This window comes from Strix uralensis, chromosome 3 (assembly GCF_047716275.1).
Source record: "Strix uralensis isolate ZFMK-TIS-50842 chromosome 3, bStrUra1, whole genome shotgun sequence".
Taxonomy (NCBI): Eukaryota; Metazoa; Chordata; class Aves; order Strigiformes; family Strigidae; genus Strix; species Strix uralensis.
The window spans coordinates 77,258,599-77,276,591 of NC_133974.1; the positions used below are offsets into that span (position 1 = coordinate 77,258,599).

Sequence of the window (17,993 nt, forward strand, 5' to 3'; positions counted from 1 at the left end):
AAACATATAAATCCCCTGCATTAAAATAACATAAATCAAACCCTTTGTAAACAACAGAAGGAAGATACTCATGAAGCTTCTCTAAATTCTCAGCTCATGAAAATGCCACTGATTTACAAGATGCTCAAAGATAAAGGTGATTATTATTCATTATTTGAATTACAGGCATACCAGAAGACACAAGGAAGATTGATACCTCATTGTGCTGGGCACAATATAACCTACAGAATGAAAGACAGTTCCTGACATAAGAAAGATAAGAATCTAAATAAACAAAGAAGGTAAAAAGGCATGCAGAAATAAAATGACTTGTCTGGAATAATAGTCACTTTTTTAGCAGGTGAACAACAGAGACAGCACATAGGTGTCCTGAATCAGGACAAGTGTCTGATGTCTGTGCTTCACAGAGTCACAGTGGAAACAGAACAAGTGTCTTTCACAAACAATCTAAATCAAGGCATTTAACTCAAATGGAGAAAAATAACCAGAGCCTACAATTACCATGATTGTCATGGTCACAGGTTCAGGGAATGGAATGTCCTTACTTTCTCAGTAAAATTCAAACTGTGAAAAATTTACTAATTTCTTGGGAAGACAGGCAAAAGGAAAGCTGATTAGGCAGCCACCAATACCAGACAGTGATAATGGATGGAGGAAGGTGATCCTACAGAAGCTTCCTTTGAACAGTTCCTGGGACCAGCAATAGGAAAGCAGAATAGCACAGACCGGAGGGAAACTGAATTCAAAAATAAAATTTTAAATAAGAGTTTTGCTGAGAAAAGTATCATTTACTAAACAGACAATCAGATTTAATCATCTTAAAAGTAAAAAAAATATTAAAAAATGGTTGTGAAAGCTTTCAGGAAAACAGCTGTCAGCAGAAGACAGAGGATATAGTGAAGCCATGATGTTCAAACATCGGTTTAAACCTTTAAACCTTTGAGTCTTTTTCAGACAGTAGCTTAGGTCATGAAAATAGTTTATTAATGTTTAACCTGCTCCCTTGTGAAGCACAGCAAAAACCCCACAGTTCATTATGATGAGAGACCTTTTTTGTTTGTGTTCCACATTGAAGGCCCGGATTTTGAATAGTTGGGAAGTTGATCAGGATGAAAGAGCCTGTCAGAGTGCAGATGAAAACTTCTGAAGTTCACAACTGCTCTACATCTCACTTTGGGCTCTCAGTCCCTCATTTTCAATATACTCATATTCTGTCATCAGGATTTTTGTTAACATAATGCTGTAGAAGAGTGAGCCTGTAAAATGAGACTGTTAGCTCCCGGCTTTATTCTCTAATGACTGCCTATCATATATGTTCAGATTACCTGTCAAAGAGAAGATGTTTTTAAATTTCTAGTTCTTCAAGCCATGTGGGAACCCAAAAATACCAGCACTGCTGCCTTTGACAATCACACCAGTTAAAAAAATAAGCAATCAGAATGCAGCTAACAGTCATGGTAATTATGTCAGCGAAGCGCAATAACTTGCACCTTTATAACTATTACGTGTTTCCCAGATAGAAAAAAACAACACACTTCTCAGTAAAATAAGTAAATATAAATATATTAGCATTACATAGTTACCATTTATATAAAGCTTTCTTTCTGTCAAAGCACTGTAAGAACTCAAGAATTTGTAATGTGGATTTTCACAAAAGGATTGATGTCCTTGCACGTAGGCAGAAGGTTAGGGTTTGGAAGAGGTATGCTGAGGTTCTTCTGTCAGAGATTTGCTGGGTATACACAGAGAGAGGTGTTTTCTACACAGGCAATTAACTAGAATAGATATCAGGAACAATGATGTCACAATAAATAGCCTGATGTAGTTACTATGTTTGAAGTGACTATATTGTGCAAGATACTCTGTTCCAGAATAATTTGTTCTTGTTTAGAAATACAGCAAGACATGCAGAGTGCAACAGTTATTATGAGAATAGCTTTTCCATTTAAATCCCTTGTTGCAAATAAGCCTTTAACAACACTTAACATGTTTTGCAGATGAAGAGCTGGAGCAAATAATATTTCCCTACCTCAAAAAAGAGGGTAAATACGTTTAAGAATGAAAAATCCCAGTTGTGAATATGTGTTTTAATTCCCTTAGTAATGAACCCAATATAAAGAAGGAAGTAGGATACTTAGGAAGTTATTTCTTTTCAGAACAGCTTGTTAGGTGTTAGAATGGGCTGCCCAGGGAGGTGGTGGAGTCCCCATCCCTGGAGGTGTTTAAGAGTAGAGTCGACATAGCGCTTAGGGATATGGTGTAGTTGGGAACTGCCAATGCTAGGTTAACGGTTGGACTAGATGATCTTCAAGGTCCTTTCCAACCTAGATGATTCTGTGACACTGTGAATTTTGAGTACTAAAATCAATAGTGAAGTAAATGCTGTCATACGTAAAACTTATGCTGCTTACTCAGAAGCAATGTAAAGGTAAAGCATAAAAAAACAGCTTTTCACTCTCTAAAAATAAATCACTGCTTTAAACTGTATAAAATACAGTATACTTCATTATACCACTGCACTATTTTAGAAGCTAAGGACTGAAAAATTCTAGGAGGGTAGGCATATCAAACATTTACCAATGGAATTTGCTGTAGTGATACAAGGATGATACTTATGAAACCTAAATGAATGTCATTGTGATTTGTTTTATTGAAACTCTTTTAGTATCTACTGTTTATGACAAAGATTTCTTTTTGTTTGTATAGACATCCTTCCTCATTTTACTGAATATGGTTTTCTGCTTGGAGATAGAAGCTTCCAGGGCTGATACCCATAGAGGTAATAAACAGCCTGGTAGCACTGTCAGATGCATCAGGAATCTGACAGGAGGAGGGAGAGCAAAGGGAAAGATTGATTCTAACCAGATCAGACTTTGAAATTTTCTAATGCAGATTATTTTTCAATATTATTATATTTTTACTAGAGCCACATAAAATAAAGTACATATTTTTGTCAACATTTGTCATCTTTCCTCTTATATGCCTCAATTCCACTTCACTGATTCCTCTGAATTTGACTCTTTATACATGACATTAAATTACAGTTATATAGGTATTTATGGCTGCAGTTCAGGTAGCCAAGGATACTGCCAATTTTCAAAGGCAAATGAACCTACATTTTTTCTCTTTTTCTGTTTCTTTTTTGAGGGGATTATTTTTGTTTGTTTGTTTTTGAAGTAAAAGCTTCAATTACTTCCTCTGGAATATTACTATTCTGAATAATAATGCAGATAATTTTCTAACACTTGTGCATTTTAAGATGGAATTAAAGGAAATTAAAAGGAAAGCTGATAACTGTATTAATAACATTACTCAGGTAGAGCTACAGGATATCTTTTTTTCCCGGAAAAAAGAAAACAGAACAGAGTCCTGGACACTGAGGGAAGTTTCCCTGACCTGCACTGTGTATCTGCTCTAAAGTAGTCAGAATGCTTTGAGGGACAGTTCATAAGTGTGTGTTAAGTTAAAAAACACTTTAGGGTATCAGGAGTCACTGAGGGACATACAATAGACTGTCTCCATCATGGCAGGCATGCTTTAGCCAAATATCCTTTTATACACACAATAAAAATTCAAAGAGCACCATATCTGCATATACAATAAAGATATCCAGCACAGTGCTGAAAATACACTGGAGAGTTAGGACCACCCTGAGGTTCAAGTTACAAAACATATATTATATGTTTTACTGGACAGAATTTGGGAGCTGAATTGTATAAGCAGCAGAGACTTTGTCTGTATACAAGGCAATACATTATTTACCCATGGAAGGAACTCAGCTAGCTTTATCCCTCCTAGATACATGCCGGAAAATTAATGAATTGGGGTAAGACCACACTCAGTATGCAAACAATTAAACTGTATTTATTATTGTTGCTTTTTTCAATTTCTCAACTTCTCAAAAAGCAAAGCACTTTGAATATAGTCTAACAATTCCACTGAAAATTTTAACCAAACAAAAAAAGCTCACACCTTTTTCTCTCTTTATCAATATTTTCAGTCTATAAGTGCAAAATATAATTAAATAAAATAAAAACTTTAGTAATGCAATCAGAACAGTACCTGTTGAATGATATCCCTTAAATACTCCTCTTGACTATATTCATGTTCTGTATAATGATTTTGTCATGGTTGTTTTTGAAAAGATACTGTATATGTCATATCAAGAACATGCAGATTATACTTGAGACTGTTTAAATGAAACAAGAACTGGCTTAAGGTTAACTTTACTGTTGTTACAGCATAAAGTTGTAAAGACAAGCCAGTGACTTTAAACTGTTCACAGTATTTATTATCTGAATGCTACTGCAAAATGCATTTTTATAGCCTCAGCACTTGGTAGGCATTAAATAGCTGTCAGAGGAGATTTCAGGAGTAACCTTGTTAGGTTTTAACACAGGTTTCACAGCACAGCCAGTCTGACTCACCAAAATTGCCTAGCTCAGGTATAAGCACCTCCATAGTCCTATCTTACATAAGTTACTGTGTCCTTCCCTGTCTTTACAGGACAGCAAAAATCCCCCCCAGCCCACATCCCTGGAGGAGACACATATCACCTCATTCTTTGTGCTTCAGCGCACTGAACTCCCCTTGCACCTCTATGTACATGAAGGTGTGAAGGAGGTCACTGGGGAACTAGCAGACCTTGAATGGTTTAGTTACCACCCTGGATACAAACTGTGCAGGTCATCAGTCCAAGCCAATGAGAAACTATTCACCTGGGCATGTGACACTCCAAGCTGACGATAAAAAAAAGGATATACTACTAGTATACTTCAGTCCTTTAATAATATATATATTAGATATGGATAAATTAAAAAAAAATTGAAAAGAAAAATGTGGGAGAGAAAGTACATGTGCATTTTCCCGCACTCTATCAATACTGTTAAGTGCAACTGGGATGGAGGAAAATAAAAAAAGAGTTTGAATCATGAAAATTCCATGTCTAGAGCTAACTGATTTGAAGCTCACTGGAACTCGCTATGTTTGCTTTTCATTGGCTCTAATTCACCAGTATGAAGGACTCAATTACAATGATCAACGATGCTTTAAACAACAAAATGAAAATTCATAATAAGTATAATCAGAATTAGAGGGAAGATGAGCGCAAGTTCATACTATTTGGTCTTAAGCATATTTTGAGTCTGTAAACATATGGACAAGGCAAGTCTGCAGCATCTGCAATCAATCCCCATAATTACATCAATATATTGAGAACTAAAATGAAAACCATTTCCTTTAATCCCAAACCAATATAAATTACTGTAAAATACTTGATCAAGCTCCTTCAACAACTGTAGATAGCCTAGGTTTCATTTTGAGACCCTAAACACGTTGCACAACAGAATGGTAGGAGAGGAAGACTACTTATGAGCAATACTTTGAAAGTATTTGCTACAAAGAGAAGAATAAGAATATCAGAGAGAAGGAGATTCCAGTTGCTAGCACTGGAAATATTTTCAACATGTCTCTGATTTAGACAGTAAAATAGAAAGGTGCTGACAGATGTTTTCACTAATGAGGAAGAATGAGAGACAGGACTGCATCTTAATGCCCATTTTCACAGAGAAAAATTACAAATATATGGAATTTAGAAAGCTACCAAAATTTCAATTTTTGTATGTAATAGAATACAGAAAAAATCAGCAAACCTCTGCCTTCTGAGAAAAGCAGGTCTGGGTAGGTAGGAGGCTGGGTGGGCTGGCTGCAGCTCAGAAGACCTGGGAGTCAAGTAGACAATATTCAGTGGGATTGTTCACTAAATTAATCGAAAAAAATAAAGCTACCTATGTGAAATGCTTCACAGTACTGAATTTCCTACTATACACTGTTTTCTCAGTGAAATTTCTGACAACTTTGATTTTAGCTCCAATTTTGGGCAAGTCCCAGAGGCTGACTGATTCAGGCTCAGGGTGCTGGAGTGGAAGCACTGTCAGCAAAACTGGTGAATGGATACCAGGTGGACAATTTGTAAAGCAAAAATCTGGATACTTTGAACCCATGTTATTCATAAGAAAACAGAAAATTCCCAGGTGAGCTAGGGAGGGCACTGTGGGCTTCTCCCATGGGGACAGATTCAGAATGAAGAAGCAGGTATGGAAGTAATTATCAAAGACCCCCACAGATGAAAGCAAAAAATGAGACAACAAAAGTGATCGAGAGAAAAATGTTAAAGCATGCTAAGAGGATTTATACAGGAGAGTCTTCAAGAAGAGCCACTAAAGAAATGGGGGGAGTGACAGCAGAGCCAAGAGGGGGTCTCCTGAGAGCTAGAGGATAAAGGTGTCAAGGAAGAGGAAAAAGAAGTAGCCCAGAATAACAAAGCCAGCCAAAAGTTTTCATGAAGTTAGGGTAGACTAAAACACTGACACTGAGCCAGAAAAGAGTAGTTGATGGCTTCATTGCAAGCAGGTTCTCTGGAGTGGAGAGCGTGGCATCTGTTGAAAACACACTGGGCAACATGGTCTAATCTGTTCTGTACAGGTACTTACACCATGCTCACCACCATAATGCGAATGCCCTCCAGCAGTGCATTAAGCTACATGATTAACATCTGCTAGCGGTTGTGCTAATTTCCATCATTCTATCAGGTACTGCAAAACCAGTGAGAGTTAAGGAAGCTCTTAAAAACAAGCCTTTTCAAGGCAGGAAGGTGGTTAATGGATATTCAGGTTAATATACATCCTACTGAGTTCTGTCAAGACCGTAAATCACCATCCTAGGATAAATTTCTATTTATCCAGAGACTACAGTGTTCATTGCAGGTAGCATCATGACATAGTCCTTGAAAGGCTAAGAGATACAGGAAATAATTGTCCAAGTAGGCTGCCTACAGTTTACAGCAAAATTTTACACAGACCCATTTTAAAGTGGCAAGGATTCTCAGTAAATCCCCAAGGCCTAATTCTTCTTTCATTTACAACCAGTTGATCCTTATGTGACACCCACTACTTTCAGTACTTTTTCCTGAGTTAATTTTGTATAAGGAAGGAGAAGAAACACATTTTCAAAATCATGTCCGACTTCTCCCCAGTTGTTCAAACTCACAAACCATAAGCAGTGATCCAGGTATTTTGAACTATATGGAAGAATATTTCCATGAAATCAAGGAACTGAATAATGCAAACTCAGATTTGTCTTATCAGTGCCATGCTGATTGGACCATTCTAACGTGAAATAAGCCTATACTCTGCCCTGGCATTAAAAGGAGAGATTATGTGGCTTGAGGACTCTGAAGATGACAAGAGGCACAGCAAAGTCATGAAAGCTACGCCAGCTGTTTTCACTACAGCTCTAAAGAATATATATCTAGATCACGCTCCAATTACATTTCTTTAGAATTGCCACAGCAAGATTTATGAAGGTACACCTGCAGATTGACTGCCTACCACCCATGATGCATCTTCCTGTGGTTCAAAAACTGATTATAACCATTACATTGGGATTGAGACTCATATTTCACTTAAATTATCATCATTGAAATTAAGATATATTCTACTTTGACAAGTTTTATTAATTGCACAGCATTACCATCTAAATAAAAATATTTTCAACAGGTAAGTACTTTCTAAAAGCTTCCAGTGTGTGGCTTTACAGATGGAAAAGAAGCGTAATTTTAAGTTACAGCACTAACTTCTAAGCCTTCTGCTATCTTCACTGTCCGATTCCATAAACATGATTGCATTTCACCTGTTAAACCACTGGGCAACAAGATCTCCCCTTAATATTTTGTTTCAACTTAGAACAATGATCTGGATTTCAAACCCTAGAACACTGGGTCCCAAACTGTAATTATGCCACTGATGGTGTGTTTACCCAACGTTCCACCCTTTGACTTCACGGTATCTTTTTAAATGGCACCTGAACCAACCAGAAGTCTGGTGGCTACCAACTTAGGAATTTTTCTGCTTCCTATTTACTTCTGAGGTCAGATGAAACCCCTGTCTCAATTCATCTTCCAGTAGAAAGTTAGCACAGAAAAATATTAGCAGAGTGACCATCCAGTATAAAAGACAGCTACATTACTTACTGAACAGTTACTTAAACTGTGATGAGAATTAAAAACACTTTGGCCATTCACTTTCTATCAAGTAATTGTTTAAGTATTGAAAAGAATTAACAGTAATCACTGTAGCTTTCCTACAAGGTGCCTGCCTACTACATAAGATGCAATTGTTCCCCTCCGTCACGATTCAGCTGGTGTTTTTATGATTCAAGGATCTTGACATAAGGTTTTCTCAAGCTGTATATTATTTTCCTGATGGGGTGGGTACCACAAAGTCATACTTCTAAAAGGCCTCTCATTACTCCTTTCAAAAGGAGACAGAACAGCATTACGATTGTCTTTGGGATCAGTAAAATGTGTGGGTGGCTGCATGGAAACTGTATTATACAGTGTGGGTAATTGCTTAGTCGTGCCTTTCAGTTAACTAAGCTTAGGCTTGTTTTTTTGTCTCGATTAGCCATGCAAGTCAGCTTGAATGTTTCACTTCTGGGAGAAATTTAACAAGCACCTCAGTCTTCATTTTATTGTCTGAACAGAAAACTGATTTTGATGAAGAACCATGCCCAGGTGAAAGGGATTAAAATAATCTCTGAAAGTCCCAGAACCACCGCCTTTATGATTTACAAAGAAGAAACCATTCCCAAAACTAGAATATTAATAGGCGGTTACTGAAGGAAAAGTGTCAAAGGTTTATGTATCCTCCTATCATTGAAGGAAGTTTGTACCTCTCATTCTCGGTTGATAGCAGTTAAAATATTTTTACAGTACACGACTTCACTCTAAAATCTTTTTCTGCTGGGGTTACATCCTAAAGAGAAGGAATTAGAAGAAAAACATTAGCAGTGTGCACACTAGTCTTTACAATAAATTTATTGTTGTGAACAAACTGGAGGCAAAAGTCTTTAGAAAAAAAAAAAAAAAAAGAAAACTATTCTGATAAAGTTTATATACATAAAGAAAAATCATAAGGTTTGACAGCATTCTATTCCATGGGATGATTGTAACATTTTTGGCACAGTATATCCTAATACACTAGGGAAAAAAAGAAAAAAAGAAACCAATTGAGTTTCCAAAATAAAACCTGTTTCCAGCATTAAAATCCAGCTCTATTTCCCTCAGCTGTCACCTGTGATAAGGAAAAGAAAGACTCAAACTCTTTTTCTTTTCATCTGACAGCTGCTATTCCACAACAGGCCAGCTATCCTGCCGTGGTTTGACACCTCTTTGTCAAGCAGGCTGTTTCCTCTGTGTGAAGGCACCTGATGCTGCAAAGACCAGACGGACGACTAGCTGCAACAGCAACACAGCCACAGTGATGACTGAGGATGGGATTTTCAAAAAGGCTCAAGTCATTTATGATCACAGCTCCCATTGAAAGTTAATGAAGTCTGGACTCCAAAATTACTACATTCTTTTAAAAACAAATGAAATCTGCCTTCAATAAATTCATTATAAGATTTTCTCTAGCTTATAATGAATCTAAGGAGGAACACAGAATAGAAGATGAGGTAGTGTTTTGCAGCTGTGAAATGCAACTCTTTCCTAGTTTTTATTTCTTGCACCCTTTTAAAAAAAGGTCTTTGTTTTAGGCAACTGAACTCGTTGCAGATGGGCTTATTCCTAAACACTCTAAAAGAAGAGTTTTCATTCTGTATGAAAATTCTCTGTGCTCATATGAAGATTTAGAAATTATTTAAAAAAAACATGGAAGTTTGGATTATGTGTGATGGTAGACATTTTCCTTTAGACAATCCTACCCTTGATTCCTGAGCCCAAACTGTACCAAGCACAAGTGAAGAGGGGACTTGTTTTTATGGTGTGCAGGATGCTTCAGTCCTGTTCTTATAGGCATAGATTGAAGAAGTTGATAGCTTTTTCGGAAGAATGTCAAAAAGCTGAGCGCCTCAGAAGACAGCTGGGAAATTCTGGACAGTGCAACACTTCAGATGAGTTCTGGCCATATCTCCTCTGATGGTAGCTTGGCAAAGGAAGGCTAAAAAGGACCATTAGCTGTAGGTTGCCCTTACATGAAAGAAGAAACTGAAAAGTCTAACTAAACTACTATTTTATGGCACTGAGACAACAAACACAAATGGCAGAACATAACATCAACTTGGACTAGGGATAACTTGTATAATTTTCCTTGCAGAAAACCTTGAAAATGTTTGCTGTGCTGCTTTGTGTCTTCCTCTGGAATGTCAAATGCACTAGAGAGCACAGCAAAAGGTCAGAAAGAGTTTGGGGCAAAAGTACTGAAGATTTAATCCTGTTAATCTAGTTTGGCAACACAAAACACTTAAAAAATACAGTATGTCCTGTGCAGTTCAACATGCCAGTCTGCATTTCTTGCCTCTGGTTAGCAAACAGTGAAACAACCACATCTCAATTTATGGCTGTGTGATAGCCAGCCTCAGTTGCTGTCAGTCATGCATCCCCTAAGGAAATAAATCATAATCATAATTTTGCACAGTGACTCTGCAAAGACTTTGTCATTAAAAAGCTTGATTATCCTTGTTAGTAAGGTTTTTAAACTCTTACATGCGACAGTTTGTTCTCAAAGCTTGGTATTGGGAAACACTTGCTAAAGATAACTAGGCAAAGTGCTAACTCACCCTTTTTTGTTTCCTCTGCTAGGATAGCTTCTCTGTTCTTAATTAATTAAAGTACACTTCATGTCATGCGAGGAGCCATTCCAGCTGCCACAAGAATATTATATACTTCTGAATAGAGGGAAAAGCTCTGAGTCATCTTGACATGAAGAAAGAGTTTTTCTATTTAGATGTCAGAGCTAGACAATCAGTTTCAAGACCCCCTTTTTTACTGTTTGGCATTTCGGATGAAGTGATCTGGAAAGGATAAAGTGATTTATACCCTAAGGTGGCATTACTAGTAAATAGCTCAGACCAGGTTGTCAGAAAAGTAAGGTTAAAAGGAAAAAAATAGTCAGAGAGCTGATGCACTACCTCAAGTGCAATGGAAGAGTCAGCTGGACATCCTGGCTCCAGCCTCAGGCCAAACACCATGAGGACACTGCAGCCCCACCGTGCAGACAGACCACGGCAAAGTGGCATAGGGTGAAGCAGCCACCAAAATCAGTTGAGCAAACACCTCCCTGGAGCCCTGCAGCCCACAAGTCAGGTACAAAAGCAACAGGGTTTGTTATTCCTTGTTTTCAACAAGTACTGAGCTTATCTTTTCACATCTAGGAGTCAACAAAGAGCAAGTAAAATCAGTTTCAAATTTTTCTGCTGATATAATGCAAACTGGGCTTGAGGGTCTGGAACACGGATACACTGATCCAAACAAGTAAGATGTGTCAGCAAGGCAGTCCAGTCAAGCCCCATGGTAGAGAGAAACTAAATACAAATGTCCTTTCTTAGATGGTGCATCCTTGTTGCTATTATATTTCTTAATTTATTAAGGTAGACAGATGCAAAGCACCAGAATGATAAAACTGAGGATGTTGTATGGAAAATGTGAAGGAAATATTATCTGTGTGCCTGCTTTAAACTTGTGATCTTGTGCAGAGCCATTTTACACTTAAGTGCAACTGTCCCTCATCACAATTTCCTGCAATACCTTAGGGGAAAAAATTGCATGCAAAACCACTTCAACAAATGTTTCTGAATGCAAAGGTCAGAGAAGAACCAAACTGTTTTCAAGATTACATTATCAGGAAAGATTCCCAGAGTGAGTGAAACATCAATAAAAATAAGAGTCCTGAGGAAAGAAGCTGAAAATTGTTTGCTTACAATTATTCCTTTTTTTTTTTTTTTTTTTTTTGTTATGTGCATTTCTGTTGACAGATTTATCCCAAAAGGATACTCAATTTTCACAGCAGAAATATCATACAAAGAATATGGAATTCTCTTTCAATGGAAAGTATGGAAGCACACATTAAAAATACAGAAAATTATTTTCCAATGCTGACAACACTGAATCTTTATTTCCCTGGTTATCTCTGCTATTCAATGATCAAACAGCAGAAGGACTAAGATACTGGTATTTTGAATAAATAGTGTAAGAAGTAACCTAAGCAAGAACAAACAAAAAGTACAGAAGCCAATTTACCAATGGGAGGGGGGAACCTATTAAGAATTCACTTATGTTCAGCATTTATTATTTTAATATGCGGGTCTTTTGCTTAGCAGTCTGTACTATTATGTTCATTAAGAATTCCAAAATATATAAATACATATTCATGCCTTAGAGACACTTTCCTGAAAATATATTTGTACATATTTCATATGAACATGGACAAGCATTTAGGTTACTACTTAAACAATCTGGTCCAAAGGTACACTTATGTATTCATTTAGAATGTGTATCGATGTATGCAGATCAGGTAACTCTGTGACCTTTTTGCATATTTAATTACCCAATTTGCTTATCAAAATATGTATTTTTTATTTCATGTGAAACAGATAATAGATGGTACTTCATAATTTAGTTATTTCGGCCTAAACCTAATAGTGCAAACATGAGCACTCATGAATTATTTCCAACAGAAGAGAAGTGCTTTCAACAAAAGAAGATACTCACACTATAATGCTTTGCCAGGCAAGTCTATATAAGCAAAATCTAAAAAGACATTGGACTCAAACTTCTCCCTCACACAGTCACACACAGAATTTTAAAAAAATAAACTGCCAGTTTATGAATACTGCATATTAAGATAATTATTTTATCACTTCTGCAGATTTTTAGACAAGGATAAGAAATCACAGATGAAAACAGATGCATGTACTAATATTGAATCTATCAACTGTTTTCACTGCTGTCAATTATGAAAAACAATCTTTTTCAGAAAGCAGTTGATGATTTTGAATGTACTAGTTTTGGCAGGGCCCAAACTAGCCCTTTTCAAGGATTTTCGAGGCTAAATTCACAGCATTTCTTGCACAAGGTGAGTTTATAGTATTTTCTAATGATGTTCATGTCAGTCCCAAATTAAAGAACCCCTTCACCAGCCCCACATTTCCAAATATAAACTGTATATTGAGAGCAAACAGGGCTGCTCTGATCCTTCTGTACTTAGTACTGCCAAAGATAACTGTCAGACATTCCTAAGAACATTATTGCATGAAATGGTACAAGATTTCTTCCTTTTCCTCACAATTGACAAATATCAATGAATATCTGGGTGCTGAAAGATAAAGTGAGGATGCAAGGCCATTTGTGCTCTCTGCATACTGCTGGAAAGCAGCTGCATAGCCCCTTCTTCCATCAAACCCAGAAAATGCTGCCAAATATGTTACAGAGCATCTGGTCAAGACTGAAGTGTATAGCTGAAGACTAGCTGGTAAAACCGTCTCAGGGAAACGGATATGATACCAGCAGCGTGGCAGAAGCTATCGAGTTAATGCCAAGATTACACATGGCCCTTTTTCTGAGACTGTGCCTAATTATTACTCAAATGTGCAGTTTGGGAGTACTCTATCTCCTGTTGTTCCTAGAGAATCAAACTGCTATGGTGTTTCGGCAGGACTTTTTATCGCTGTGTGACCCAACCATCCTATTGCTTCCATCTATTTGCACTGAATTCCCATTCCTTTCCAGTGAGCTATCCCAGCCATGAGTTTATATATTCCTTTAGCTATAACATTGCACCTGTCTTAGGTGCCTTTAAGATGTTATATCAGGTAAATCCTGAATGATAAATGAATTCCATTAATGAACACTGGACGGCAAATATGACTTATTATTTGCATTACAGTTGTGCCTAATAGTTTGCACTAATATCAACTTCTCCCAGGTAGTGAAGAAAAATACTATAAGACATAATTATTTCTCCAAAACCCATGTAATGTAAGAGATGGCTAAAAGAAAGATTAACTTAGGGACATGACACTGTTTATATGACAGCACGCAGAGAGGAATAGCAAGAAGCATTTTGCACCAGTTTTGTTCTCTTGCCTTGTAGACTAACGCTTCATCCACTGGATTATGTTTCATTGCTGTGAACGATTCCCCTCATGCAGTTTGCAAGGTATGATTAATTTTGCATAAGCCATTTACAAATACTACCCTAAATCTTATAAAGCAGGGACTGCAAGGTAATTGCTGCAATTTGATTCTTCTTTGAAAGCATAAGGATTCTGTATTTAAGAACAAATCCAGAATTCCATCAATGATTTGTGGAACATGATTATCATATCTAAAATTTGAAACCACTAAAAGGTAGAAAATGAAAGTAGAATATAAATTACCCAGCATCAGTGCCTCATTAGAGGGAGAAAAAATATTTAGAAAGGAACTGATGATGCCTGAGATTTGCACTGATTTAGCCTTTAACAGGCTGGCATGTCGTATTTTATGGTGTAATGTAATCACAGTTGCACTTTTTTAGTGTCCAACTCTTTCGTATCCTGTAAATGGCATTATATAAGTCTATAAATAATAACGTGGTAGCTAATTGGGCCACAGACATAGTTTTTTACTTCCTTAATGCATTCTATGCTATAAAAACAGTGTGAGGCTGGTAACACTAGGAAAAAAAAGCACGATTAGCCTTCCCTATATGCAGTTGTACATTTCAAGATCTGGCTAAGTGGGTTGGTATTACACTTTACTGTCACAAATTCAGGAAAGTGAGATCATTGAATAAAGTAAAAATTAACTGTGGAAAAATCTTCATATAACACTACAGCATTTGGCATTACATACCTACGAGGAGACTTCCAGATGTTTTAGTGGGACAGTCCTCCTTTACCCTTATTCTCCTCTATATGGACAAGTAGATTATGTTCTCAAATTCAACTACAGAGTGAGGATGAGAAAAATCATATCAAATACAGTTAAGAAAAATTTGCAATATCTTTTTAAAGTACAATACTATATAAATATGTATAATCAAAAATGTAGTCTCTCATGGTCTTCCAGGGCAGAAAGTAAGTGATAATTATAGACTATTAGCTGGCATTCCCCTTTTCTAGCCCCAAGTCAAGAAGGGCACTATTTCAGATGGCATAAGATTAGCTACCATGGCAGTAAGACCAAATGGCATGTCCTACTTTTAAGAAAAGTACTAATAGGTTGAACATATATGGACTGCTCCAGGACTTTGAGGACTCTTAAACAAATTACCCAACCTATTATTTAACCAAACTTTCCCTCATGCTCTAGCTGTAATTTTCTGAATTAGAAGATATAATGGAAATCTCAACCTATTAATGGGTACAGCCTTATAGGTTTATATGGGCTTAGAAGCAGAAACTGTATGGTGACCGTGAAGTCACCCTAGTGATCTTTGCCCTTGCTTCTGATGATTTGTTTCTTTTACAGTATTTTATTCTAACTACTGCTGATAAGTATCAAGGTTAATGGAAACTCAGGCCACAGTGGTTTTGAGATGTTAAAATATCTTAAATTTTACACATGGATCTGTTGCATTCATTAAATGAACTCTGCTGAATAATGGTTTGATTTTTCTGGATTAGCCTACCACTTTGTCCTTTTGTACTCTGATGGACTCAATTTACCTGATGAAAAAGCCAACACTCTGTCCAAAATTTGATAGCAACTGATATCAACCTACCCAACATGAGAACCTCTTTTAAGAAAAATTAAAACCAAACAAAACCGCAAGTAACAAATCAAACAAGAAAGATATTACTTTCTTTTTTTTTTTTTTTTTGTTGTTGTTGTTTTCCTCTGTATTTAATCAGTTTGATTCGAAAAAAGAACATGATTTTGTAAGCTCCAAATCTTTTGGTGAATATCATTAACAGGCCATCATTATCAAACAAAACAGGTTTTCTACTTTATGTATTTTTCCTTGCACAGTCAGACAAAGAAAGCAGCTTAGTATCCTCTGTGAACTTGTCAAGAATATGAATCTCCAAGGATACAACATTAAACACAGAATACTAGGACAACAGCCAGAACCAGGGAAGCCAACAAGCCATTCAAACAACACTGCAACAGTGCTTCCTTGGTCTCACTTAGGATGGAATCTCAACATTCATTCTTTCAACTCTTACTCCTGAGATTTATTTTCTTTCCTGGCAAATAAATTATGTGGTTGCTTTTTCTGTGTTTTGTTTTGTATTTAGCCCAGAAGTCATGTGCTGCTTAGCCATGGTAGCCTTCTAGTATTTCATAGTTTAAAAATTGATTGAGGTTGTATGAACTTACTGCCAGAAAATCTTGTTGGATTCACAGTCTAGTCTGGGTAGCTTAGAAATGAGATCTTTTATTGATAGTGTCCTCTACAACAGTCTCACAAGCAAGTTGGGAAAACACAGTCCGGGTAAAATTTCTATCATGATCTGCACACATCAATTAATGCTTGTGACCAGAGCAATTATCAGTATCAGGCCTTAAATCTTCATCTATTCAAAGTTTTCAATAACATCTTATAGGACTGAATAGAGAACATACCTTTCACCTCTAACACTAGCCTTGGAAAGATTACAAATGCCAAAGAGACAGGATCAGAGCTGCAGAGATAGCCCCCAAATGAACCAGATAAAGGAAAAAGAGCAACTTTAGAAAATCAAATGAGGACTAAAAATGCAGAATAAATTACTAGGTAGCAGAGCGGCATAAATAAAAAACTAAGTACCTTCTTAAATAAATACAAACTAACCATGAACTATACACAGCAACAAGAGCGTGTTGAGACATACTTCAACATGGCATGTATATGACATATGTAATACACTGAGGGCAATTGTTGTGCTTTAGCTACTGCTGAAGAATACTCAGCTGGAATACTCTGCCTAGTTTTGAGCATCACAATTTAAGGAAAATATGGATAAACTTGAGTTATTTCAAAGAAAAACAATGGAACATTAAGTCTTTTGTGAAACAAGATCTATATAGAGAGACTGAAGGAATTAGCTTTGTTCAGATTAGAAAAGAGATGAAGGAGGTAGATATCATGGAGGGTTTCCAATAGGCAAACAGCCAGAAGAACACAGTGACCCTCTGCTTTTAATGTCCACAGGAGAAAAGACTTAAAAACATCAGCTTGCCTACCAGAGCAGAAGACACAAGACATCCTTTCTCATAGTAAAGAACAGATATTCCATGGAACAGACTGCTTGTAAGGTAAAATATCTCCATCCTCAGAGGTTTTTAGGAACAAAGTAGACAAATATCAGCCTGGATTAATTTCAGCATATTTGATCCTGCCATGAATGAGAGGTTTGATTAGGTGGCCTCGTGAGGTATATCTACTTCTACCTTTCTATGACAGTCTTCATTCTGAGTTTTCTTAATCAATGGACGTCTTAAGCTTTCCATTCTTTATCTCCCTGCAGACTCACACAGGTTTTAGTCTATTTTTCCCTTTCTAACAGTATGTGTTAAAAATCCCCTGTGCTTACCACAAGTTAAACATCTTCTCTGGCTTTCTCAGGTAATTTGAGCATCAAACTAGTTCTCTCTGAGTTTGGAAGTAAATAACACAGCTGTTGAGAAATGTGAAATAAACCAATGAAATATATGGACAACATCTATTATTAAGGATAAATAGGTAATTAACCAAAAATGAAAGATTATAAACAATATAGACTCTACACCAATTGGGGGGGGGGAGGTTTATATTACTTCACCTTGAAAACATGTTCCAGAAACTTGAAATTTCAACTCCTGAAAAACTGGACTTCTTATAATAGAGACAGAAAATTAGATGAAGTTGCCTATGAAGAGATCTTTCTTATAGCTACTTAATTATTTTGAATATTATTTTACTTGCTTGAAATATGCCTCATTTTTCACATGGACTTGAAAACCGTTAATATTAATGCAATTTGGAGGTAAACACTAGACAACTAGTTAAACAGAAATTGAGATAGAAATTTTATTTGTTATCAACGATTCTGTTCTAATACTACTTTATATCAAATCTTTGATGATAATCTTTCTTTTATTCTTTTGTCATCCAGAGGTCTTCGTTACATGATCACAAACTTTTCTATACTGTAAACAGCATGGAACATTAACTGGAAGTAGGAAATGTAGCAATTAATGAAAAAGCACT

At 36.5% G+C, this 17,993-nt stretch overlaps 1 protein-coding gene across 2 annotated transcripts in view; it reads right to left on the bottom strand.

The window, feature by feature from the left end:
* Nucleotides 1-17,993, bottom strand: part of PRKN (parkin RBR E3 ubiquitin protein ligase) — an 809,695-nt gene that overhangs the window by 325,933 nt on the left and 465,769 nt on the right. The window contains exon 8 of one of the 2 annotated variants that reach the window (XM_074862987.1): nt 5,652-5,720. The exons of the other annotated variant lie outside the window; for it this stretch is intronic. Coding sequence (XP_074719088.1) covers nt 5,652-5,720 — 69 coding nt within the window. The remainder of the gene's footprint in view (nt 1-5,651; nt 5,721-17,993) is intronic. 2 annotated transcript variants of the gene reach the window in all.